This window comes from Maniola jurtina, chromosome 16 (assembly GCF_905333055.1).
Source record: "Maniola jurtina chromosome 16, ilManJurt1.1, whole genome shotgun sequence".
NCBI classification, from domain to species: Eukaryota; Metazoa; Arthropoda; class Insecta; order Lepidoptera; family Nymphalidae; genus Maniola; species Maniola jurtina.
Genome location: NC_060044.1, coordinates 13,388,196 through 13,414,262, shown reverse-complemented (window position 1 = coordinate 13,414,262; position 26,067 = coordinate 13,388,196). Strand labels below are relative to the sequence as shown.

General features: G+C 38.6%; 2 protein-coding genes across 4 annotated transcripts; both read right to left on the bottom strand.

The window, feature by feature from the left end:
• Positions 1 to 287: 287 nt before the first annotated feature.
• Positions 288 to 18,682, bottom strand: LOC123872905 (thyroid adenoma-associated protein homolog). Of its 2 annotated transcripts, XM_045917491.1 has the most exons (28): positions 18,607 to 18,682; positions 18,378 to 18,483; positions 17,862 to 18,039; positions 16,595 to 16,828; positions 16,242 to 16,500; positions 15,477 to 15,658; positions 14,900 to 15,117; positions 14,280 to 14,464; positions 13,738 to 13,928; positions 12,830 to 13,034; positions 12,428 to 12,583; positions 11,693 to 11,907; positions 11,151 to 11,265; positions 10,474 to 10,619; positions 9,923 to 10,087; positions 9,276 to 9,434; positions 8,558 to 8,633; positions 7,924 to 8,105; positions 7,217 to 7,358; positions 6,384 to 6,614; positions 5,881 to 6,033; positions 5,231 to 5,356; positions 4,612 to 4,715; positions 3,895 to 3,979; positions 3,307 to 3,482; positions 2,332 to 3,197; positions 1,490 to 1,752; positions 288 to 868 (listed from the first exon to the last, which is right to left on the bottom strand). In XM_045917491.1, the coding sequence occupies exons 2-28, from the start codon at positions 18,472 to 18,474 to the stop codon at positions 563 to 565; spliced, it is 5,415 nt and encodes a 1,804-aa protein (XP_045773447.1). In that variant the 5' UTR covers positions 18,475 to 18,483; positions 18,607 to 18,682; the 3' UTR covers positions 288 to 562. The 2 variants fall into 2 exon arrangements, with proteins under 2 accessions (XP_045773447.1, XP_045773448.1); XM_045917492.1 differs by lacking the exons at positions 16,595 to 16,828; positions 17,862 to 18,039; positions 18,378 to 18,483; positions 18,607 to 18,682 and having other exon boundaries at positions 291 to 868; positions 15,477 to 15,671; positions 16,242 to 16,471.
• Positions 18,683 to 19,694: 1,012 nt separating this feature from the next.
• Positions 19,695 to 23,301, bottom strand: LOC123872906 (sporozoite surface protein 2-like). 2 transcript variants are annotated; one of them, XM_045917494.1, is made up of 3 exons: positions 21,455 to 23,301; positions 20,488 to 20,612; positions 19,695 to 19,964 (listed from the first exon to the last, which is right to left on the bottom strand). In XM_045917494.1, exons 1-3 carry the CDS (start codon positions 23,235 to 23,237, stop codon positions 19,938 to 19,940), a joined length of 1,935 nt encoding a protein of 644 aa, XP_045773450.1. In that variant the 5' UTR covers positions 23,238 to 23,301; the 3' UTR covers positions 19,695 to 19,937. The 2 variants fall into 2 exon arrangements, with proteins under 2 accessions (XP_045773450.1, XP_045773449.1); XM_045917493.1 differs by lacking the exon at positions 20,488 to 20,612.
• Positions 23,302 to 26,067: the final 2,766 nt, after the last annotated feature.

Below are 26,067 nucleotides of genomic sequence, written 5' to 3'. Positions count from 1 at the left end.
CTGAAGAATAAATTTGTAGAAGAAAACCATAGATATTAATACATAATATTTATAGACTAAAGAAAACTTTCAATTTGAAAAATAAAGTTAAAATGATTCAAACTGCCACCTTAATGTCTGGATCATACAATTTTTTGCAAAGATTTAGGAATTGTGTGTATGTATTCAATAAAATACTATTTCATTTAAAAGTCATTTATTTATCAATAAAAAATTTAAAGAGAGATAATTTTTTATTTACACATGACTACATAAAATTCATCTAACTATGTTTTACAATAAAATGTAATACTTTTAGTAAATACATTTTATATTTACAGTATTATCTAATTGTATAATTGGAATAGATATAAAACAATATAAACTAAACTATAAAAAATATAAGGTTCTCTTAAAATTTATGGGTACAGACCAGACCACATACCCTTAAAGAAGTCTTACTTAGTATTTTATATTTAAGCGTCATTCCAAACATTTCAATTTTGACATTTTGCGCTTCGGGCGCTATGCTTGTTTGGTATTTTGCGTAAATGAGCTTTCACTATTGCAAAACGCCACAATTTTAATTTTGGCATATTACATTTTTGCCATTGTGTTGTAAACTAATCAACCTTTTATAAAAAAATTCAACTTTAGGATTAATTTCAATTCTATTTTCTACACCACTGTTTAACATTCTATATGCCTTAATATGATCACCACACAGCTTTTCATACGTCTGTCTGTATACAGGATCAGTAATGATGCTATGAATGTTTGTTTTTGTATCTATATTATACATTTCCTTGATGCGGTCGGCGCAGGCGCGGGTCCATATTGTTTCTTCGAGGTTGATATTGTACCTTTCGTTTTGATCGAAGACCCGACACTGGCGGAAACAAATAAAGATTTTAACACACTGAATTCACATCTCAAGTAATCCACACTTTAGAATTTTATAATTTCTAAATTTCTGGTTTGGTGGGAGGCTTCGGCCGTGGCTAGTTACCACCCTACCGTGCTGCAAAGCGATTTAGTGTCCCGCATAAAAAATAAACTCATACCCCTTTGGTTTTTACGCGGCATCGTACGATGAAAACAGAAACCAAAGGGGTATGAGTTTAATAAGAACTGCCATACCCCTTCCAGGTTAGCCCGCTTCCATCTTAGACTGCTTCACTTACCACTAGGTAAGATTGCAGTCAAGGGCTAACTTGTATCTGAATGAAAAAAGTATAAATTATACAAGGAATGAAAAGCTTAATTTGATATAATCCGCTAAAAAGGAAATTCCACCACGTGCTTCGAGTGTGTTTTGGTGGGTTTATGTGGTGTTGTGTGGTGCTTGCTTGGTGGCTGGCTTTTCCTGCATTCTTAGCAGTGGGAGGGCGGGCGGTGCATGTCGCATGCTGCATGTTGTACCATACCTTCTTTAGTGGATTATAGAAAATTAAGCTTTGATTCTTTGTATATCATGGACTTCCGTCAAGTAAATAAGTATAAACTATACCTCATCATTAATTTCGTCGTTCATACAGACTTCAGCCTTGAAATCCAACAGTGCGATTAAAGTTAGCAACGCCACAGCGTGCTTCCGATCATGTTGCACCATTCCCAGGAAAATGTCCGCCGCCTTGCTCGCTATCACGTGATAGTGATGTGATGGTGATGGTGATAGGTGCGTGATGATGTGTGATGATCGCGTGCGGATCGACTCATCGTCGTCTTCGAGTGTTGTGACCACAGTGGCACATAATGTTGCTTCGAATTCGACTGGAAAATTATAAACAAGTAGTAATAAAAACTTAAAAACCTTTCAACTGCGAGTCGGACTCGCACGCGAAGGGTTCTGTACCATCGTATAAGATATACGTAACGCACACTTATACTAACACTTATGTAGATCACTGCAAATTAATGTGATATGTATCAAATTAATTTTTTCGTGAACATATTTTGATTTTTTCTGTAATGTAACCACATTTTTTTTGGATTTTTTTCCTTTACTTGTGCTATAAGGACTACCTACCTTCCAAATTTCATGATTCTTATATTCTGTTTTTCCTTTTGAGGTACGGAACCCTAAAAAAGTGAAATTGGTGCCATATTTGTTTCAAATAAGTCGTAGCCAGTTCGTTTATCGTATTAGTTAATCTTAACGAATTTACATGACATTATTTTTGTTACATTCAGTGCCACAAAAACCACAGTCCTCAGGATGGTGCAAGGATTCTTACAGCTCACAGATATAATTGATTATTTATATTCATTTCGGCTGTTAGTGACTTATCGATAGATTACAGATAAATCAATCATAATTATTTATTAAAGCTTGGATAACTTTAAACTTACATTGATCCTCTTCACTTAATTTTTCTAAATCCAAATTCCAAAGCAGTTTTAAGTTATTTTCCAAAAACTCCACCACAACGCTTCGCGTATCACAACTATTATCAGATAGACTGCACGCGAAAATGACCCTTAATACATTCAATATCCTTATACACTTAACTCCATTTTCCTTTAACTTCCGCGTTAAAAACTCACACAGACTTGCTAAGAAAATATGAGTCAAGTTTTCGTGTTCATTTTCGATATAATAAATTAATTTATCCATTATAGTATCGTCAGTATTTTCGAAATTTATGATTTCTTTATTTGTACTTTCTTTTGCCTTTATAAAATGTATTTGCGTGTCCGGTTCTAATGTTATCAATCTCAAACATTTTTGAGTACATTCCAAATATTTGCTACTTTTTAGTATATCACATAATATATCTATGTATTTTGAGTCTTTTCTAAGAGTATTTAATACATTTTCCTGTAATGTTTCAAAATTTGTGTCCTCTGTGGTATACTTTACATCATTTTTTTCATATTTAGAGTTTCCTTGAGATTTTACATTATTTTTCTTTAAAATTTCGTACAAATGTTGTTGAAAAGTATTTTCGATTTCTAGTTTTCCGTTAAGTAGTAGCAAATAGTCTAGAACTGCTAAAACAACTTCGTAGATGTCATGGGAAAGACATTTATACACAAATCGACGTGTTTCATCTATTTTGTTGTGTATATTCAGAATTATTAGATACAAGTATGTAGCGTTTGCTAAACACAGTTCCTTTCCGGGGTTCATATTGAATTTATTACTGTTAAATAATAAATCATTTAAATATTCTTGAATTTCAACTATAAATGTGACGTTGAGAAGCGAGTCAAACCTACAACGAAAAGTGTGTTATAACTTTACAATCTGAGATCTGAGTTACTCTCAAGGAAGTTTTACTTAAAAGTTTTACTTAAAATACCCTTTTTGACTAAAATTTTTACCTTTTCATAAGTACACTGATAATTTTGATATACTCATCGGCTATCACATAGCAAGGGAGATCATCTGAACACTGTTTCAATATCCAAATTGATTTTCTAAACAGATCGGCCAAGCGTGTTAGCATTTCACGATCTATTATGAGATTTTCGGGACGAGAGTTTAGTAATTTTAAGACCTGAAAAATTAATGTTATCATTTTTATAATGTCACCAACCTCTTATAAGCGGGAGCTCTCAGATTCTTGGCAGGAGCAATTTGGGAAATTATAATTTTTAAATTGTCTCTGATCTGGTCTGGTGGGAGGCCTCGCCCGAGGTTAGTTACCACCCTACCGGCAAAGCTGTATCGCCAAGCGATTTAGCGTTCCGGTACGATGCCGTGTAGACACCGATTAGAGATAGGTTTAATGAAACTGCCGTATCCCTTTCAAGTTAGCCCGTTTACACTATAGACTGCATCATCACTTACCAACAGGTGAGATCACAGACAAGGGTTAACAAAAAAATATATTACTTTCAGTCGAATCGTACGTGGAAAGGGGATCACTACCTTCAGCAATGGGGAATGCTGTGCATAGAGAGGCTCACCTGTAATAGAATGCCATGGCAAAAATTTCTTCTGATGTTTTCATCGCATAATAATTGTAGCATACTCTCTATGTGGGATACGTATCTGAAACAATCAACGATTATTTTGAAGCGTGTCGACCATATTGAATTTGTGATGACGTCGTGATGTACCACGTGATCTTTGGTAAAATGTTGTACAGTTAAAAAACACTCAATCTAATAAGACCTACGAAATATCATGGAATAAGAATCATGAAAACTCATGTGTATAAAACTGTGAGTGTGTGTGTTAGTGTGTATAACTCATGTTTATTAAATCGTGGAAGATCCGACAGCCAAGGGAAGTTTGGCTGTCTACCTGCTAGCTTTTTCATTTAACCGATTTTGATGAAATTTGGTACAGAGGTATTTTGCACCCTGAAGATAGTGTCAAATAGTTCAACATAATCATAAAAACTTAAATCCACGCGGACGAAGCCGCGGACATCATCAACATAAAAGGAAAAGGTGACTGGCTGGTCTATCGACACACAGCTTACTCCACTGGACGGATTGGGCTGAAATTTGGCATGCAGATAGCTATTATGACGTAGACATCAGCTAAGTAAGGATTTTTGAAAATTCAACCCTAAGGGATAATTTTATCCCTTGGACTTAGCGGGGCTTGAAATTCGTGTAGTCCACCGACGAAATCGCGGACATAAGCGAGTCATGGGCATGATATCAGAAACTTACAAATCGGGCGGCACGAGTGGCGAAACGGCGTTGGCGGCCAGGCGCCGCGTGTGCAGCGTGGCCGCGTGCGCGCACGACACCACGAGAGGCACGAACGTCGCCAACTGTGCACACAGATGCACGTTTTATACATACTTTACGTGAGTTTACATATACTGTATGTACAGTATAAAAATTTATATTTATCATCATCATCAACCCATCACTGGCTGAGCACGGGTTGCCTCTCAGTGAGAAGGGATTGGCTACAGTTCACCACGCTGGCCCAGAGTGGATTGGCGGAATACACACTCCTCTGAGAACATTATGGAGAACTCTGGGGCGTTTTCTCTCCCTCCAACTAAGCGTAAAGCTTGTGTTAGGTACACGAATTACTTATAATTTACATCTCGCCATACTGCACAGCAGTTTGTTGGGGAGTTAGCGCTCATAAAGGATTAAGGGCACGCCCTTAACTTATCTATAGGTAATGCTTACTCAAATATAATACTTTACTAATATAAACTAATACATTAACACATACATTATAATACACTAACCTAACTTCTACTCTTCTTCTTAATTTTACTTGGGTTTGTACATGTACACTAAATTCACTGTAGTTAGTGAGTATCTGTACCTTTAAATTGGAGACGGTCCCTTCCAGCGAGGAGGGGTACAACCTGGCCAGTAACAATAAAATTGGATACAACGATGGATGTAGTAACTGCTCTTTGCCATTCTCGCTTACTTCCTTTAATTTGTCCTGGAAAATAATAAAACCAGAAAAACAATAATGAAAGTAATGCAATGTGTTTAATAAGTTTGTAATTATTAATTAATATTATTAATTAATAATATTAATATTAAGTAATTAATAATTACAATAATAATATTAGTAAGTTTTGTAATTATTAATCTGTGGTTGACGTTGTTGCTAGCATGTATCCTAACACTGTATTATACAGGATGTAACCAGAACGCTAGCAACAACGAAGACAGGTAATAGTACTGATGATTACTGATAAGATATCGTAAAAAAAAAATCATGTATAGCTTACATAACTCGGGTCAACGCCGCACCTACAACGCGGCATTAATTTCGAGTGACCTATTTATGGAACGTTCGTTGACCTTTAGCGTCAGTCAGATGTTTTATTTGAATATATTGTGAACTTTTAAAAAAACAAGGATTTTTTAATTTTTTTTATGGTGTCTTCATCAGTACTATTCGTTTTTGCTAGAATTCTGGTTACACCTGTATATTTAGATATTGCAAATATCACTCACAAGCATAAAGTCGTAAAGCTGTGGGTATCTGAGGAAGAATATCCGGCCCGTCATGCGGTTCCGGACGCACAGGTTCTCCGAGTCCTTGGAGCGCTGCACGCCGAATATCCGCACCATCAGCGCGCTGAATAGTAGCGTTGCTGAATTACGCTCCTGGAAAAAATGACCAATTGCACCAACAATTTTCCATTGACAATTCTCACCTGATTGTTTGCTCGTTTTTTAGGGTTCCGTAGAACCCTTATAGGATCACTTTGTTGTCCGTCTGTCGATCTGTCGTGTCTGTCAATAAAACCTATATAGGGTAGGTACTTTCCGTTGACCTAGAATCATGAAATTTGGCAGGTAGGTAGGTCTTATAGCACAAGTAAAGGAAAAAAACCGAATACCATGAATTTGTGGTTACATCACAAAAATAATAAAAATGTGTTCATGAACAAATGATTAGTATTTTCATTGAGCAACGGAACCCTTGGTGAAGTTCTATGTTTTAATATACTTACAATCCAAGTCCCGCTCTCGAAGCCCAAGAGAGCCACCATAAGTCCTTCACCAACAAATGTACCAACTATTTCATCAAGTTGAGAATTGCGATATAAAGCTCGCAGGATGTTGAGGCAGTGGCAGCGCGTCTCTTTACAGTGGGAGTGTCGCGCGAGACGTAGTAAAGTGGTCATACATGAATCAAAACTTTTTGTATTGACTTTCACTTGCAACTCTGTTATTACTAGGGCCTGGAAGGGAAAGTTTCACTTGAAAAAAATACAGGACAAAGTTTTATTCGAAGTATTTTTTTTTTTCTGAGAAACTTTCCAACGCACAATCAAGTCAAAGATGAAATACTATACAACAACTAGGCGATTACAGTAAACTGACATGTTGCATCGCAAAGGAAATAACCAGGATGGATATTTCTTGTTTTCTTTTTCTTTTTTATCTCAATTCATGGCCTGAAACGTTTTTCAGAAAATACGACTAATTTATTTTTATATAATTTGAATTATAGAATTCGAGCGTCGAAAGTCGAACCACAATAACGTAAGAGATCTTAAAGCTCCTTGATCTTAAATTAATATAATGCCCACAACTTTGTCTGCGTGGATTTAAGATTTTTAAAAATCCTGTGGGAACTCTGATTTTCTAGGATAAAAAGTTGGTTATATAATTTCCGGGATGCAAGCTATTTCTGTACCCATTAAAATCGGTACAACTGTTGGGCCGTGAAAAGCTAGCAGACAGTCTCACTTTCGCATAATATAAATAAAGATATAAGTATAAATTCATGTGTATAGAAACGTAAATAATACATAAGAAAAGTATCAAAATAGAATGGAACCTGTATCATAAAGGGCAGGCCCGCGCTGCGGCGGGTGGCGCACAGCCTGGCGTTGGAGTCGCCGCTCTCGATGGCCAGCATCAGCTCAGAGAGCCAGATTTTTGGCAACTCGTTGAATTCCGGATTTGGATTTCGCCATAGACTAAAAATGACCTCAATTTAGTATTTGATTAAGCTTCTAACTTGAGAAATTTTATAATTATATCCTTCTTAGTTTCTTAATTAATAATTTTTATAATCCTTCTAATACCTATTACATAAAACACATACATGATGCCCGCAATTTTGTCCGCTTGGATCTAAGTATCCAGTTCACAATCTAAACACCGAAAATATGCAATAATCATTCCGAATCTCAGAGGGAGACCATGCGAGTTCCCTCTTGTTGGCCTCCTAGCAACAGCTCGTATGACATTGAATGAGCCAAATATCGATTTATTAAACTACTTTCATCAGATAAATTAATAATTTTATATTATTTTTGAAAATTCGGATCAATTTTTAAAAATAACCTTAGTTACCTGCCCCCCTCAAGCTACTCGACACTGGCGAAGTGCACTGTGCTGGGTTGGCACTACAATAAGCCACCAATCAAGTGAAAAAAAAGAACAGTTGATATCTTAGGGGCAGGCATGCTCCAACTTAGGCTGCATCATCTTCTGTTTGGTGTGATTGAAGAAAAAACTGAACAATTTTTATTACAATACCTGGTCAAAAGCCTAGTAAATCCAACATAGACTTGCTCGAAAGCACCTCTGTGTTTGGTCTCAGTCAGCAGCGACGTGAACTGCTCCCCTATACACTTGACGAGGCTGTACCTGAGGCTTGCGGGTTCCAACTCATCGTGCTGGAGAATTTGATTCACTATCGTACTGAGGATTAAGGATACCTGAGAGGTTTAAAGTAGATACTATGAATAATTTATACAACTTTTTAGGGTTCTGTACCCGATGCGTGCCAATGGGACCAAATTGTCCTTCGCTGTCCGTCTGTCTGTCTGTCAGTGGACTGTATCTCATGAACCGTAATAGGTAGAGTTAAAATTTTCATGGATTGTGTATGTCTGTTACCATTATAACAACAAATAATAATAAATTCAAAATGGGTGGATTATAAAATAAAATAAAGTATTATTTCTTGTACGATGGTACAATGGTACGGATCCCTTCGTTCGTCCGTCTCAGACTCGCATTTGGCCGTTTCTTTTAAAGAAAATGCATAAATCCATGCGGACGAACTCGCGGCTATCTTTTAATTTAAATGTACTTATATGAATAAAAAGCATATTATGAGTTTGGAAGTAAATTAATATATTTTTGGAAAATGCAAACGTTTACCTACCTCTTTGACTGATCTCCACGCGCAGAGTAGAACCATTTGTGCCGTCACTTCTCTACCGTCCTCCAGACGTATGTAACTGCAAAAGTTTAGCTAATTTTAAAAATTCACCCTTAGGCCAATATCTCACTGGGATACCAAGACGCCGCCACCGGTCTTGAGCTACCAAGCGAGAAACACTAGAGCTGACACCAGAATCGTCAGTTGAATGATATTTCCAACCAAAGAACATATTACAACTACTACTTTCCGACAAAGATCACATAATATATGCTATTGCCTATTCACTTTTGACTTGAAGGTATCCATATTAAAAGTGGAAGGGAAAACTGATGCCGGAATGGCGTTCCATATGCTAGCGGTTCGGATTAGAAACGAGGAAGGAAATCGCTTCATACGTGTCCGAGGAATTTCGACTACGTACGGATGCAGGCCTTGACGATGCCTTGCAGTAGGATGGTAGAAAGGTGAAGGAGGAACCAGGTCAAAGAGTTCTTGTTTAAAGGCCGATCCAAACCAATTGCGTACACGTGACACGTGCGTAGTGACGCGCGTAAACCCCTAATACACCGGGTAACGCATACGTCCACGCTTTACGCAAGCGGTGTGCCATGTTTCATACAGTTCTATACATTACAACGCAATGGTACGCGCTACGTCTACGCTTATGCCACGCTTACGCAGGCTGTGTGAACGAGCTATAAACTTATTGCACACTCACCCTCCGGTGGAGTCACACGTGGCAGAGTGAGGAGTGACGTCGGGCAGGAGTCCCTCCGGCGCCGCACTAGACAATACCGAGCCCGCACATGAGCACACTTGCATGCAAGTCGTCACCAAGCTTTGTATGATGGCTGATAAACTAGCCGGGCAGATTCCGCTGCAATAACTAAATCGGTCAAGAGCGAGTCGGATTCGCACACGCAAGGGTTCTGTAGCATAATACAAGATATAGCACTATTTGGGGTCTGTAGCATAATACAAGATATAGCACTATTTGTGCGTTTTAATTTTTTTAATTTGCAGAACAGCCATTTTGCAATTTTTATTATTTGTTGTTACTTGTTATACAGCCCACTTATAGACAGATATACATACAGACAAACGGAGACCGTATTCAGCTCAATGAGTTCTAAACAATGATACTCCACATGCTGGGTTACGGGAAAAAATATTTTCGGCTCTTTTTTCATGTATGGGAACGCCCCTGAAAAAGAATTTAACTATCGGTTTTGAGTCAACATTTTACACAGGCTTGTAACTCATATCATCTACCATCTAGTGACCTGTGACACGCGGACAGACAAGACTTCAATGCAACCCTAAATACTATAACTTTACACAAAATAGCAGATATAAAATACTCACAAAGGGCTGATCGGAACTAGAGCGTGCCCAATACAATGCAGTACACCGTACATGGGCGCATTTCTAGCGCCATACACTATACTCTGCTCACATACAGCAAGCTGCTTCTGAGCTTCCGTCAGTAATGTGCTCAGCAGGGCAAACTTTACTTTGTTAGCTATTGTGCTGAAAATAAGACATTTTATTTAAATTCACGTAGAACTCCAGCGTCCTCTGGTGGTCTATAATCTTGAACATCAAACATTGAACTTGTATCAGAATTAAAAAAAAAAACATATCTATCGATTGGTGAAAAAGGAGTATAGGTTTAATGAGAACTGCAATACCCCTTGCAGATTAGCTCGCTTCCATTTTAGCTTATATCATTACTTATTACCAGGTGTCTCAGGCATCAATGTCTCTTACACTAACATTTAATTCCGAGTAAGTTCACTGCTGCTATCAGCGCCAAAATGGCGATAATCAAGTTGCTTCAAAAACAGGACGGCAATCGCAAATCCAGCGTAAATAATTATATTGGTGGAGGTCAGCGGTGGTATTCTATTTCTCACCTGTCAATTCCCTGTGCTATGTTCTCGGGTAGTCTGCTCCTAAGTAGTTTTAGTTTATACACCGCAGTCACACAGTCCGTCGGTTTGACAGATGACGCTTCTACCAAGACATCTTCCAGTTCCAAACTTGTTGTGTACTTTTTATCCTGAAAATTGTGCGATCAGTCGAGAGAATATTACCGTATTACGTAAGCTTTAACAGTTCGGAAAGCAGATTCTACTGAGAAGAACTGGTAAGATACTCCACTTTACCCCATATACCCCGAAACTAAGGAACTGCCCTTAATTTCAAAACCTTATTTTGCCTCCTTAGTGGTCGAATCTTCAAACATTCTTTCTTAGCGGATGTGTACGTCATAATATTACCCGTGCGCATTAACATGGCACCTGGCTCGAAAACAATCCCTCCTCCCACTTCCCCGCACGATGCCCCGCTCTCGCCGTGCCGCTACTGGTCTCGCACGGCGCGGCGGCTCGGCGAGAGCGGGACATCGCGCGGGGAAGTGGGAGGAGGGATTGTTTTCGAGCCAGGTGCCATGTTAATGCGCACGAGTTATAGCTATCTGTATGTCAAATTTCAGCCCAATCCGAGTTTGAGCTGTGCGTTGATGGATTAGTCAGTTAGTCAACTCAATGTCATTTTATAATATGGATAGATTTAGATTTTTGATTATTACCTTCAATAATTGGTGTGGACATCGAGTGAGCAGATCTAATGCAAGCCCCTTATTGATCTCATAGCTGTCTCCGAGATGGTATAAGAGTGTTTCCACCTGCTCTTCTGTCCATACCCTAAAATTATGTATTTGTTTTAACTTTACAAAGAAAATTTCATTTGAAGAGGTTCAGAAGCAAATAGGGATTTATTTGGTGTTATTTTAGGCTTTTCAGATATAAATTTTTGAGCTGAGCGCAAAATCACAAATACTTTGACACACAAGTAAATAGGTGTATAGGTATATAAGTGTTCTATTTGTATATGGTAAAGCAGCTGTTATGATCATGTGGATTGTAGATGAAGACTATTCTGAGAATGATGCAGACATAGCTGGAATAATTAAATTATTTAAATTAAATTCGGATCAAAACATTTTTAGTGGAGATTTGGTAACTCTATCTAATCAGATCATATTGAAAGCTATGACTTTACAATATGGCGGACACATTTCTTTTTCTTAGTTTGGACGCGTTATATTTTGGTTATTAATGTAAACTTTACCTGTTATACCCATCCAATTGCACGTTTTCCAACCAAACTAGAATTTGCAGAGCACAATGGCGTCTACTATAATTGGCTCCCTTCACTAAACTCTCAAAACATAAGGCCGTAAAATCCTCGACGAACCTCAAGTAATATTGATCCTTATCTGGCTGAGTTTTAGGACCATTTTCCCGTAGAAGAACTTTGTAACTGTTCTCTAAACGTTTTATGAACTGCAATAATAATAATAGTTGACTATTAGGTATTGACCACTGACCTCTCTTAAACACGCTGGACCTGCGATTGCCGACCTTTTTTTGAAGCATCTTGATTTTCGCCATTTTAGTGTTGATAGTAGTTGTAGTATTTGAGCGTACTCAGCTACTCGATTACGGTAAAACGACAGATACAATGTCCCGATCGCAATCACCTCTGATTGATTGACGCGCACTCACGATTTGCTAAAATGCATTGTTGCAACCAAAATACTATAAATTCAGCCAATCACAACAATTGAGATTATAGTAATGATCGATGCAGTTTTCTCGCAATTTTCCTCCGGAAATAAATGTTATGGGACATCTGTCAACATAGTGTCAACACAAAGACCAATTGACACAAAGTGTCAATTTTAATTTCTAGACACTCGTTGAGGCCGGATTCGAATCTTGCGTTTCTCAGGAAATCACGCCCTGAGCGTCTTTGACCACTAGGCCATAGTTCACTTAATTCTCAGTGTCAAAACTTCTTTACCTTTTTCATAGCGGAGAGCACCAGTTGTCGGAAGTGCGGAGTTTGCGCGTTGATATTGTATCTTATGAACCAGAGCATAAAGTCCAGTTCGCCTCGAGCAAATATCTCTGTCGACTTCGGCGACTCCACTATCAGAGACATAGATAAGATTCGATTCTGAAAATTATAGTGCCAACATTTTTAACACAAAAGTGTTTAATCGTCTTCTTTTTTTGGGAATTTTTAATTTGCCATGACGTCAAAATAAAAATGAAAAACTTGAGTAAGACACAGTAGAACAAAGTCTAGACTTTTAGGGGTTCGACTCGGGCAGGTACATCTAATTTTTCAGAGTTGTGTGCGTTTTGAGCAATCAAATATCTAAGAGGTACGGAAACTTAAAAATGGAAATAATTCAAATACCTCTTGCCGCGAGTCGACGGCCGCCATTTTCAGCACGTCATAGCTAATGATATCCTTCCACTTGTCCTCTCTGTGTTCAGACTCACTGGCCAGTTGTGTCAGTTCCCCCGCTTTGCGCGCGACGCTCACTAGCATTAACACGCATTTCACATCAGGGTATATCTGGTATGGGGGTTTCGAGCACACATCTTTGACGTAAGGTAGGCTGAAAACAAACCATACATTCCAACTTCAAATCTAAATATATATAAGGACTGACTGCTCTATCCACGCACAGCTCGAACTACTGGATGGATCACGCTGAAATTTCGTATTATGACGTAGATATCCGCTACGAAAGCATTTCTGAAAATTCAACCCCTAAGGGGGTAAAATAAAGAGTTTGAAATTTGTGACAAAATTGAAAGGGTTTAATCCACTATGCTGGTCAAGTGTGGATTGGCAGATTTGATACACCTGCACTTTTAAGAAATTATGGGACTGTCAGATATGTAGGTTCATTTATTTATTTATTGCAGAATAGGCTTGTGCTTGACGACATTCACACTTTAAAGAAAGCAATGATCAGGTCGAAGTTGGAACGAGCTTGCCTACCTTCACGATGTTTTCCTTCACTGATCAAGCAAGTGATATTTTATTATTGAAAACGCACATAACTCTAAAAAGTTAGAAATGCGTGCCTGGGATTAAGCCCCGGCCTCCCGAAGCGACCTGAAATGAAACCTAAAAGACCTGAACAATCTTAGGTTGAAATCTATAGAGTGTACTTTGAGTTTGATTAGACTTAAGTTTCAGTTAAAACGAGACAGATTTATACCAACGGTATTAACGCTGTCTCGTTTTAACAGTCTCTTAAGTCTGAGTAAAGTCGAAGTGCGCTCTATAGATCTCAGCCATAGGGTACCTACATATAATCCATGACGCCCTGGTCCAGCTTCGCAGCCAAGGAGAGCAGGTTCTCTAGAATGTTGAGTTCAGCGGAGTGAAGTTGCCGCTTCGCAACGTGCTGTACTATTGGTTGGATCCAGTGCGTGTGCGTGACGTCACTGCGAGCGCGACGTACGTGGTTGCGTAATAAAGTCTCTAAGGCAGTAGTGGCCTGAAATACACAAGTAGTCAGACTGAATTGTGGGCTTCTTCTCAGACCAGGGCGCGTTTGGAAGCCTCGTAGCTTTAAGTTTTAAGTTCACATAATTGATTATCACTTTTACAATTACAGTTGCCTGGTGGGAGGCTTCGGCCGTGGCTAGTTACCACCCTACCGGCAAAGCCGTGCCGCCAAGCGATTTAGCGTTCCGGTACGATACCGTGTAGGCGTATGGGTTCAATGAAAATTGCCATACCCCTTCCAGGTTAGCACACTTCCATCTCAGACTGCATCATCACTTACCACCAGGTGAAATTGCAGGCAAAGGCTAACTTGTATCTGAATAAAAAAAGTAATACCTACACTAGCCTGCACCGCCTGTTCGCTCAACACGGATAGCAACTCCCCAACAATGTCAGGCCATCTCTGCAGTATGCAGTCGGCTCCCAACTCATTGGTCAGGTAAGTGAGGCTCACGTAGAAACTCTTGCGACCGCGATCCAACGAACTGAGAGCTGCAAATAGTTTGCCCATTGCTTCTTCATTGCCTGAAGAAAAAAACAGTGAAAAACTATTGTGTATTTTTTTTTTAACTTTTGTTGGAAATACACGAATGTAAGTTTCGATGGGGCTGAAGTTTTGGCTGACGCTGAGACTGGTGTGTTCAGGAACTTCACAACCTTGTTCCTCCTTCACTGTTCTACCACAGAGCAACTTAACACCTTCAAGGCAACAACAATGATAACTTAAATATCTTTGCGGCAAGAGTGAATAGGCATATTCTAGGCAAGCACACTCTAACAACCTTATCATTACTTTTTCTTAGGCATGAGTGTCGTCAAGCGCAAGCCTATCTTATCAGTAATCGATATTGGAGATATAAATCGATATCAGTTGTAGTTTTAGACCTACAACAATAAAAATAGAATAATAGTCGTAATATGTTTGTATGGAGGCGCGTAAAAATTGTAACAATAACTTACCATCTCTCTGCAGTTTCGCGCAGTACTTTATAATATAGCCCAGCGCTTGAGCAGTCAAATGCTGCACGCTGTCCGTATAGTGCTCGAGGTGCGACCACACGAATACAAACAGACCATCCAATAGTTGTAAACCTGTGGCGAGGGATTGGTCCAAGCCTTTGCATATTTGCACCAATGTTCGCGTCACACCAAGGACAAATGTCGATTCGGCTGAACTTCTAAAAGAATTTTTATAGCAATTAACACTATAATATGATCACTTACTTTAATTGTTAAGGAAAACATCGTGAGCAAACCTATAGTTCGTGACAGGTCGACATGGCAATCGTGGTGCGGGATAGCGTTGGTGACGTGCGGGTGTGTGGGGCGTCCCCCCGCCTCATACCCCGATTGCCATGTCGGCATGTGAATCCTGTAGGAACTGTTAGTAGCCATATCCAGCTACCACTGGCAGCGACTAGAGGCTTAACTAAACTAGTGGTTGTGTTTAGTGGCCACCAGTCACCACTAGCAACTCAGTAGGTTTGAAGACAAGAAGACAAGTATATGTAGTAATCCCTTAGGATTCATTACCTACCTTTCACCAATTTCCAGTATATTGTCAGTAAGAACTACGATGGCTGCAACATTGTTCACAGTCTGCGAGTGTAACTTGGACATGGGTATCACAGTTGCTATCGCAGAGTAGAGACTCAGTTTTGATGACTCATTCTCAAAGATATCCTGGAGACTTTGGTTACTGTGCTTTGTGTCTAATATCTGAAACGTTAAGCTATAGATACATGAAAATGTATAGTCAAACTAGTTTTTCATCAAATGAACTCATAATTAGCTAAAGTAAAAAAAGCCATGATAGACTAGTGGTTAAGAGTCTGCCTGCTATTTGGGAGGTATTGGGAGGATTCAATTCTGGACTCACACCTCTAGACAACTTTTTTGAGTTATGTGCGTTTTAAGCAATTAAATATGAGTATTGTTTGCTTCATTTGCTTTAACAGTGAAGGAAAATATCGTGAGGAAATCTGCATACCTGAGAGTTCTCCATTATGTTTTTAAAGATGTGTGAAGTCTGCCAATCCGCATTTGGCCACCAAGATAGACTATAACCAAACCCCTTCTAATTCTGATAGAACACCCATGCTCAGTAGTGAGACATCAAGGATTGAGCATGAAGGGCATTGCCTCGCATTCAAACAGTCCAAACATTGATGATTAAACAAACTTACCTGTGAATCAGTTGCTTCAAACAAGACATAATACTTTGTGCTATTCATATGGAGCCTGGATACTAGTTGATAAAATTAGTAGGTACTAGCTATTAAAATACGTAGTTCATACTCACATTAACCCATGAGTCAGCACCGTTTTCCGTAACGTACATATAAACATACAGAATTCCACATACTGACTTAGTATCCATAGGCGCGTCACCATCAAACATGAGGCATTTCAAACTAGCTCTTATTTCCTTGAACATAGAGATCAGTTTTGCTTTGTTGTCCTCATTTACCCTCTGTATCAAGTATAGAAGGAGTCTTAACGTTGAATGTGCTACGTTGAATATTTCATTTTTTTCTGTAGGTGATTGAGGTTGGGTATCACTGTTAAACAAGTTTTCTCAATAAATATGTTTATCGAAAAAATATGATGACCTCTAACTAAATAGATCAAACTTGAAATACTTATAACATTTACCTCAAAGTTGTAATACAACATGTTAAGCAATCTCGAAAGTATCCAGCCAGCAATATTTCCAAGTTCTTCACAGCATCAGCTCCAGTGGGGAAGTTTTCAGTGCAACTGCCCACTTTGCACACTACATCTAAATAGCCCTTGTGATTTGCATGTGGTTTGCTTATAAGGGACTCTAGTTCTTGAGTGAGGATTGCAGAAAATTGGTGTTGAATATAACTGTTTTTGGTTACATATCTGAAACGTAAATAATGGCATCCATACTAGAATATTATAAATTAAAAATTGTGTCAGCTTTTCTGTTACCTTTTCACTGCTCATCCAATTCTAATATTAACAAAATAAATCAATTATAACAAAATTTGCAGTGTGACAATCTATACTTATAATGGAAATCTCCCACTATAGTTTATACAGTAGTTAAAGTTTGCTAAAGAAATAGCTTTTACCTCAAAGAAATAGCTTGCATACCTTTCATCCTGGAAAGTTTATAAGAGTTCACATGGCTGTCACAGTAAAAAGTCACGAGGTTTGACAGTTCTAGATAAAACTATCAAACTGTCTCTGTCCTTTTCAAATTACTTTAGTAAGAAAGGGATGCAAATTCTCTAAAATTTAGGTGTGATTAGAATGAGTACCATTATTACCTTAAAAGGCCTTCCTAAGATACTTGTATAAGCGTTGCTATGGATATTACCCCTTCCTATATCCAACCAAATTTCTTTTAGGTTGCTTGGGTTTTAACTCCTTGGAGGTCAGACGGACTGGCGACCAACTAAAAATCATGTGCCGAATTTTGCGAGGGGATGTCGACGCTCCAGACCTTCATGACCAACTCTGTCGTATACGAGTACCTAAATTAAATAATAATCTTCGTCCACGAAAGAATAAACTTTTCGTGGTACCACTTCATCGTACTGTTGCTCGATCTATGGCACCGATACCGCGTTCATTGGCTTCCTTCAACGCGCTCTCGGATATAAATGATCAATGGGATCCATTCAATGACGGGTGGACATCGTTGGTTCAGGAGTTACTGAGGTACGCGGAGAGCGTTGAATGAACAGGATCATTCAGTGCTCTCAGCGTACATACATTCAAAATTTAAATCTTTTATTGTAACATATTTTGTTCTAGCTTTACCTTTTATTTTATTTTCTCTTTTTGTATTTGTATAATAATCATCTAGTTTGTGTAAGTGGCACTGCCGTTCAATTAGATGTAAAATAAAATAAATAAAATAAATAAATTACCTAATTATTCAACCTACCTTGTGATCATACATTTTGCTGGGTGTTTGATTTCAGCATTTAAGTAGGTAACAACAAGAAAAGTAACCGTATCATGGTCACAGTTATCTTTGATAGTGCACAGAATCTGTTTCAGGATTGCCAGTTGATCTTCAGCACTTGATGTTTTGAACTTGTTGAATGTTTCATTGTTTTCACCTGAAAACAGCAAAGATTCATTTCCAGTTTCCTTAAGGGCATCCTTCTAGTAATGTCGCGTCTAGTATGTCGCGTCGTGAAGTAAAAGTACTATACATGTGAACTTCACTTATGATGCGCGCTTTTTTTTTGCGGTTTGTGAGGGTTCTACTTCTCAGTAGTCAGTAGGTATCGTCTGGACAAAGTCCAAAGTGTACAAGGGTTCTCTATCCAAGTTTATGTACCTATTCAGTGCATACAGACGAACAAATATCAATATTTATATACATATTTACCATATTACAACATAATATTGTAAGATGACATCAAAGAATTTTAGCTTGTGTTTTGATACTTACATTTATAATCATCTGAGAAGTTTACTGGCTCAAAAGTGATGCTGCCTCTTGTATTTCTATTTTCGCTGCCCCGAATTCTCAGCGTATTTGAATTCATCGCTGAAAACTTGAGTGGTAAGGTACGTATGTTTAGTACACTCTATTTTACGTTTTAACACTTTAATTGAACAGTTTGACTTTAAAATGTTGTTATAAATTATTACTCATTAATAAAACTAATGTATTTTACCAAAATTAAGTTAATTTTTTCTGGTTTTCATTGATTAAATTAATACTAAAGATTTCTAACCTAAAAGTTTAAACAAGTGTATTTGACGTTGTCATTAACTTTCAAGTTGACGCTTGACAGATTAAAATCACACAGACGAAAATAGAGGCTCTATTTTGTCTTAAGCTTGTGCACTGCATCCGATCTAGATCCGATAAAATATGCCTAATTAAACTCACAGAAAACGCGTAAACTAGGATAAGAATGAAGCACGCCACACTGTTGCTGCAATTTATTTTAAATCACGGCTCCTACGCACGCTTTTTTTTTTTTCGAGGGGGAAATCTTCTGAAGATACCCGCTCGGGTTATATGGGATTTCTACCCACTAAAACCGCCTTGGTGGCATTCCTTAGCACATAATAAGAAGTTCCAGGAACTCTGACGAACGTACGCCGGTGGCTCTCTCGCACCTAGTTTACCTATTTCATAACCGCCAACTGCAACTAGTGTCTCTTATGCTACATCTGTGACTCTACCACCGTTACGAAAAACAAATTCTACTGAAGTGGCCGACTGGAAACTCAACAGTTGCTCTTTTCAAATTATAAAATTTGCTTCCCATAGCACAGGGAATCCTAGTTTGGGGGCCAGCAACTTAGCAGCCTGGCTAAGTTGCTGGCCCCCAAACTAGGATGAAAACATTGTGAGTTCTTCGTATTGTTCTCAAAGGTGTACATAGTTTTTTTATTCATATACAAGTTAGCCCTTGACTGCGATCTCACCTGGCGGTAAGTGATAATGCAGTCTAAGATGGAAGCGGGCTAATCTTCAAGCGGTGTGACAGTTTTTCTTAAACCCTTTGGTTTTCGCCCGGCATCGTACCGCAACGCCAAATCGCTTGGCGGCACGGCTTTGCCAGTAGGGTGGTAACTAGCCACGGCCGAAGCCTCCCACCAGACCAGACTAGAGAAAATCTGAAGTCTGTCAATCCGCACTGGGCTAGCATGATAGACTTCTTATTCTGAGAGGAGACTCGTGCTCGTGGGCGGGCGATGGGTTGGACGATGATAGACTTTGTAGTGGCAAGTTCAATAAACTTAACAACAATTTCAAAAGTTTCCTTTATTAAACTTTCCGAATCAATTTTCTTTTATTTACATTTCTTATTTCTTTAATTCCTTAAAATAAATAAATTAGTTTAGCTACAGTATCACACTACGACTTATTCAGTCTTGTCAGCAACCGGGGTTTTCAGTTCTTCCGGTTTCAATTGTTCTTCTACAACTTCCTTTTCCTCGGAAGGGGTGTTTTGTACCTTTTCTTCCTCCTTTTTGTCCTCGACCTTGTCTTCTAGCCCGCTGCTGTCGCTAGAACTGCCTGTAAATAGGAAATAACATATAAGTAAATTAAATAACAGCTAATCTACGTTTTTTTCTAACGTTGTGTTATTTACGCACAGTTTTTGTTAGCTACGTGACATCGAACATTTATTACTTATCTATTAGATTTATTAAGTAATTTTATTAGCAGGGATTATAAAATTTGCTAGAGACCAACAAGATTCTTGGTGTAACTTAAATCTATGTCTGTTAGTGCCTATTTATTTTACATATTTAAGTGAATTGCTGGATTTCCATTTATTTACCTAAATAAGATTTTACACTGCAATTACATGTAAATCGATAGGTAAAGCATTTTGACAAAAATGCTTTATCATCAAATTATTAAATTATGTTCTATTACGAAAACCTTTCTAGGGGAAAATATTTTCACTTATTGTAAGTACTACAATTTACCCTGTATTTGGATTAGACACAAGATACTTCGCAAGCGACCATAATATTAATATTTTATACCGGACCACAGACAACACATAGACGATTTTCACAAGCTTTGATACCTGTAGATTTGCACCTATGGTATTGATAGCACTATTGACTGCAGTCGACACCGAGGTGGTGGTACCATTTAGCAAAGCACCTATGCTAGTTACGAGTCCGTTTACAAACGTCCCCCATGCAGTCACTATATTGAAAAAATATAAATTAAATTCTGCGCCAGATCTCTCTGGTCGTGTCGGATTGCCGTCCCATCGGACTATGAAAAAAAAAACCTTTTCAAAAAAATATTTCTACATTGGTTTTGTCTCCGTTAGTAGGTAGAGGTCATCTTTTTTTTTATATATTAAGAAATTCTATTCTTTATTTCGGGGTATCTCGTGCACATGAAAAGCGTGAGTTTATTTGAATTTTCTAATTGGGCATCCGAGAAATCAAGTTCCTACGTACACCACCAGCTAACGAGTTGTATTACCTTAAAACGTCTTTTTTCAGTTAGCCAGTTATTTAGCCAGTGAAAAATTAACCCTCATCTGAGAACTAAGATAAAAAATAGGAATTTATAAAATAAATAGGTACATAATAATATAGTAATAATAAGTATGCCTTGTTGTTTATACTATAAATGCAGTCTTTCTATCTGTTTATAGCTTTTCACAGCTCATCCGTTTAACCGATTTAAAAAAAATTTGGTGCTGAGATTGTTTGGATCCCGGGGAAGGATACATAAGTTATTATTATTCCGCGGGATTTTTAAACCTGAAACAAAGCCGACAAAGTGTGAAAGCATCATCAAAATATATAAAATGAAAAGGTGACTGAATGACTACCGATCCATCGACACACAGCTCAAAATACTAGATACGAGCGATATGAGCTGAATTTGGGATATTATGAGGTAGACATCCGCTAAAAAGTAGGATTTTACAAAATTTAACCCCTATGAGAGTAAAGTACGTATTCGTCATTTGTGTAGCCCACGCGGACGAAGTCATAAGCATCAGCAATAAAATAAAACCTAGTACTGACCTTGATTTGTCACGTTGTTCTCCGACCAATGTCCGCCGTGATGATGGCCTTTGGGGTCCTCAATTTCCCCTTTGTTTACAGTTTCTTGAACCACTTCTTCTCTGGGTGTTTCAGGGTTCGGGGGACCCTGAATCCTTTGAACTGCGTTCTGTATTCCTTTAATTATGGGGTTATTTTGAACCAGTTGCTGTATAGGACCAGCTGGAGTGGAGACAGGATTGACTTCGCTAGGTTGTGCTGGTTCTTGAGGCTGCTCATTCACAGGTGCTGGCACAACATTGCTACCTTGTACGGCTACTGTGGCTTCTGGTTTAGTGGGGGCACTTTCTGGAGCTTTCTGGGGAGTTTTTTCTGGTGTTGCAGCTACTGCGGGTGGTTGAGGGTTTACAGGGTTTACTGGTTGCTGTGCTTGAGGCGGCTGTGGAGTTATAAATGATACTATGTTCTGAATCGCTTGCTGGAACGGGTTTGGATTGGCTGACTGTGGTGGAACGTTTTGCTGCTCTTGTGGTTGGTTGTTCTGGCCAGGGTTAACGAGGTTGTTCCATGTGGATGTCCATGTGGATGTAACGCTGTTATATAAGCCCTGTGGAGTCCATAGAGGGGGAGGGGCGGGTGCTGGGACGGTATCCGCTTGTGTGTTAGAGGGATTCGAATGCTGTGCCTGGGTGTCAGTCACTGGCTTGGCGGGTACTTGTGCTTGACCACCTGTATTCTGACCTTGGAAAATGTTCGGTAGAGATATCCCTTGGAATAAATTAGCGATCGGATTGCTCGGCTGTGCTTGGCCAGGAATTTGTCCATTAGCATTGTTTCCGGTAAACATGTTTGAAAATGATGTGAATGCATTGGACATGGTGTTTTGCCAGTTTGTGATGAATATAGTCAATGGAGACTGGGGTCCAGTGGCTGGGGGCACGTTTCCCGGTGCAGGGTTTGCAGGTGCAGGCTTGTCAACTGGTTTCGTAGGGTCAACTGGAACAACTTCAGGCTCAGCTTTTACATCAGCTTTAAGTTCGATAGCTTTCTCAGCTTCAGCTTTATCTTCCTCTTTGATAATGGAATATACTTCGACTCCTTCCGTTAGAGTGTCGAGACCAAGTCTAAAGTTGTCATCTAAGAATGTAAGACGCGCCTGAACTATTTCTAGTTTAGGGTTAGCCACACTCTCGCCGGAAGTCGCAGTCTCCGGTTTTAAGTAAGTTCTAATCGTTTCATTTAGCTTCTCAATCTGTCCGGTGAAAGTTTCTTTTAAATTTTTAATATTCTCTTGAATAGCTGGTAGATCTTCGTTGGCTTGTAAGAATGTTTTGAAACTGTTCGATACACCTTTTAGACCTTCGTTGAAAACATTCTCCGCTTGCTCTATCGTGTGTCTGATTGCGACGATAATTTTATCATTATCGCTGAAGTTTTCCGGGTTCTGTGTCTCGTGTTGCTGCCTTTGTGGCAGGCCGGGGTTTGCTAAGTCCACTTCGACCCTCTTGATGTTGATATTGGTGTCGTAAGGTGGGACGTAATCGTTCGAGTTTTCATCTAGCACTGGTTCCTCGATGACTTTGACCGGGATAACTTCGTTGGTGTTTCTCAGGTTGTCCTCCTTCGGTTCATCTTCGAGATCGACGTTATCGAGATCGAACTTGTTGTCGGGGAGTGCGATGGAGGCCGCGCGTGTGTGGTGCGCGCACACGCACACGGCGAGTATGAACGCGTATAACCTCATGGCGGAGTGCGCGGAACTGCGCCGGCCGGTGGAGGGCCTACATTTATAACAGGCAGGCATAACGGTGCGGCTCGCGTCGAGGCGGACGCCGGCCGCTAAATGTTTCAGACATTATTTGTGCTTTTAACTAGCGCTTCGCCGCGACCACGGCCTTTTCTTTTTCTCTGAATGGCTAGTAAAAGTCTGGCATTATGATTATCTTCAAGTGTAAACAAGAAAGATGGAAAGATTAGTAGATAAAATTATTTTTATTTTGCATAGAAAAGCAACAACTACAAGGGATAAATAAACTGTTCAGTATATGTGCAAAGATTCGATATTCTTATGTTTTGAAAACAATTTTTATTCATGACCTCAACTTGGTTGGAGGCTGCGATAGACAAGGAGCGTCCGTAATTTTTGATATTGTACCTACTACTTAAAAAAGGATGGCAACGATTTTGATATTTTAAGGTAATCCTTGCAAAATCTACAAGAAACAGCTACAAGGCTTCGGTTTCTTATGCGTAGGTAATATTCATTTTCATATGAAGTACATTTATTATTATTGATAAATTTCGTCATAGGAAAAACACAAGGTTCACTTCGTTGAAACTCAGAACATAAACAAAATATAAATCTGTCTACAAAGGAATTTGTAAGATACGAGTAAATAGGTATTTATAGCTTGTTTGCTTGACCAGATGAGTATGACGGACGTACCAAATTAAAAGTAGGTAACTGGTTTCCTTGAATGTCACAAAAATTAAAACAGTGCAGAACAAGTTCATAAATAACAAGGAAACGTAGATTTTTATATTACTTATTTAGAAACATCGTCTCATTTGTTTGTAATCTAAAAGGAGAAACTGATAACTTATCCAAGTAGTGGTCCCATCGCTAGGTCTAGAAACTTAAAACTTTGTATGCAGGTAGGTAGGCACTTATAGGTTCTCTTTATGTAACGTTTAGAAACGATTTTCAGAATTTCTATGCGAGTGACGCTGGGGAAAATCTGGAAACCGTGAATTTGTGGTGAACAAAAAATTTGTATTTTCAAATTTCAAAGTAAAAATACTTTACCTAGTGGGTTATCATATGTAAGTGTTTTATCTATACATTCTTAAACAGATTTTAAGCATCTATTATGCATAAAATCTGTTTTAGAATAATTAAACACATTTTACATTTTTGATGTATCGTGCAAAATGTCGAAAAAAATATCCGAGTACGGAACCCTCAGTGCGCGAGTCTGACTCGACATATAAAATACTGAACTTATATTATTTACCAACACAATTAATTATTAGGTATTTTCTTATGCGAAATCTCGACTTCTAAACTACTAGACAAGCTTAAAAATATTTTTATCCTTTTTAGATGTGTTCCCTGTGGTGTGGATGGGGATAGTGCTAAGTAGTTTTAGAACTCCCAAATAAGTTTTAAGGTAAAGGTTTTGTACAATAGGTACATTGTCTTAGATACGCGACAGTGGTTTGCGTAAGTATAGTTTATCAACCTGCCTAACCTAACCACATGCCTAAAAAGGTCAGAAGCTTTGCGAGTTCGACTTTCGTCAACTGGCCAGGTAAAGTATTTACTTATACCTGTATAATAATGTACATTTAGATATTTCCTTACGGCTCCTAATTATGGCTGCTAACTACAATGAGCCTGACAAGAAAGTTTAGAGTCAATCAATCAGCCTGCTTGCGTCCACATCTGGACATAAGCCTTGCCGGGCATCTGGACTTAAGAGCAGGGGACTTCCATCCATCCACTCACATTTCGCTACCATCTTGTCTCCTTTCAACTAGTACTTTTACTGGTACTGGTCTCCACTTCCGAGCACATCAGTCCTAGCGGCCATCGGTGTTGCGACAGACATGGCCTGCCCGCTGCCAAGTGCCACTTCAGCTTGTTAATTCGTTGAGTTATGTTGTCACTTTGGTATAGAGTCACTCTGCGGAAAATAGAAAATGGAAATGAAAGCAGTCATGCTCGGTGTAGGAATCTCTATAAGTACTTGATCAATTCGGAAAATAGAGAACATCCGAAACTATTACCGTGAGCTGGAACCTTTTTTCGGCTTGTGCCACATATAAAACAGTTTATTCGGGCGCTTCTTCTGCTTGCTTGCTTCATTTTGGATAATACTCAAGTGGCATTTCCTATAAAATATACCTTGTTACCTTCAAAGAATGGAAAGTTGTAACAATAAACAATAGTTTACGCTTAAGTATTGCACATAATTAAACCAATATAGTCAAATTGTTATTATGAAAAAGTAACATGTTATGTAGAGATTTGGTTAAATTTTTTTTTGGTTACGCAATACCTAAGATAAGTAAATAGATTTTGCGTACACAAAGCAGTTACTTGTCCCAAATTCGGGGTCAGGTGTCGGATGAAAGTCTATTCAGGTATTCATCTCAAGAAAGTCTCTACCCATTCATCTGGGCGGACGAAGATTGAATACTAAACGCATTATTGCGATATAGAAGGAACAACAAACTATAATGTCCTTAATCCGCTAAACTAGAATAAATCTGTATGGTAGACCGTGCCATACATCTGATGGTTAGTACTTTAGAAGAGGAAATAAGCAAAAAAGCCGGTCAAGTGTGAGGACTCGCAAGCGAAGCCTTCCGTGCCATTGAACAAGATATCACAGTGTACCTACAGCTTTTTAATACGGTCTTGGACTGTAGTAATAAAATGATGTGATGTTTTGTATGGGGCTTGAATTCATTATTAAAGAGAATCATTTTTAATAATCGTGATTTTTATTTATATTTATTACCTATTCCCTATATTATTTTATAGCCTAAATTCTTATTACCTTTCCACGCAGCAAAAGTCGCGGATATCAATCAGCAAGATTAAAATGTTTAAAAGTTAAAACAATCTT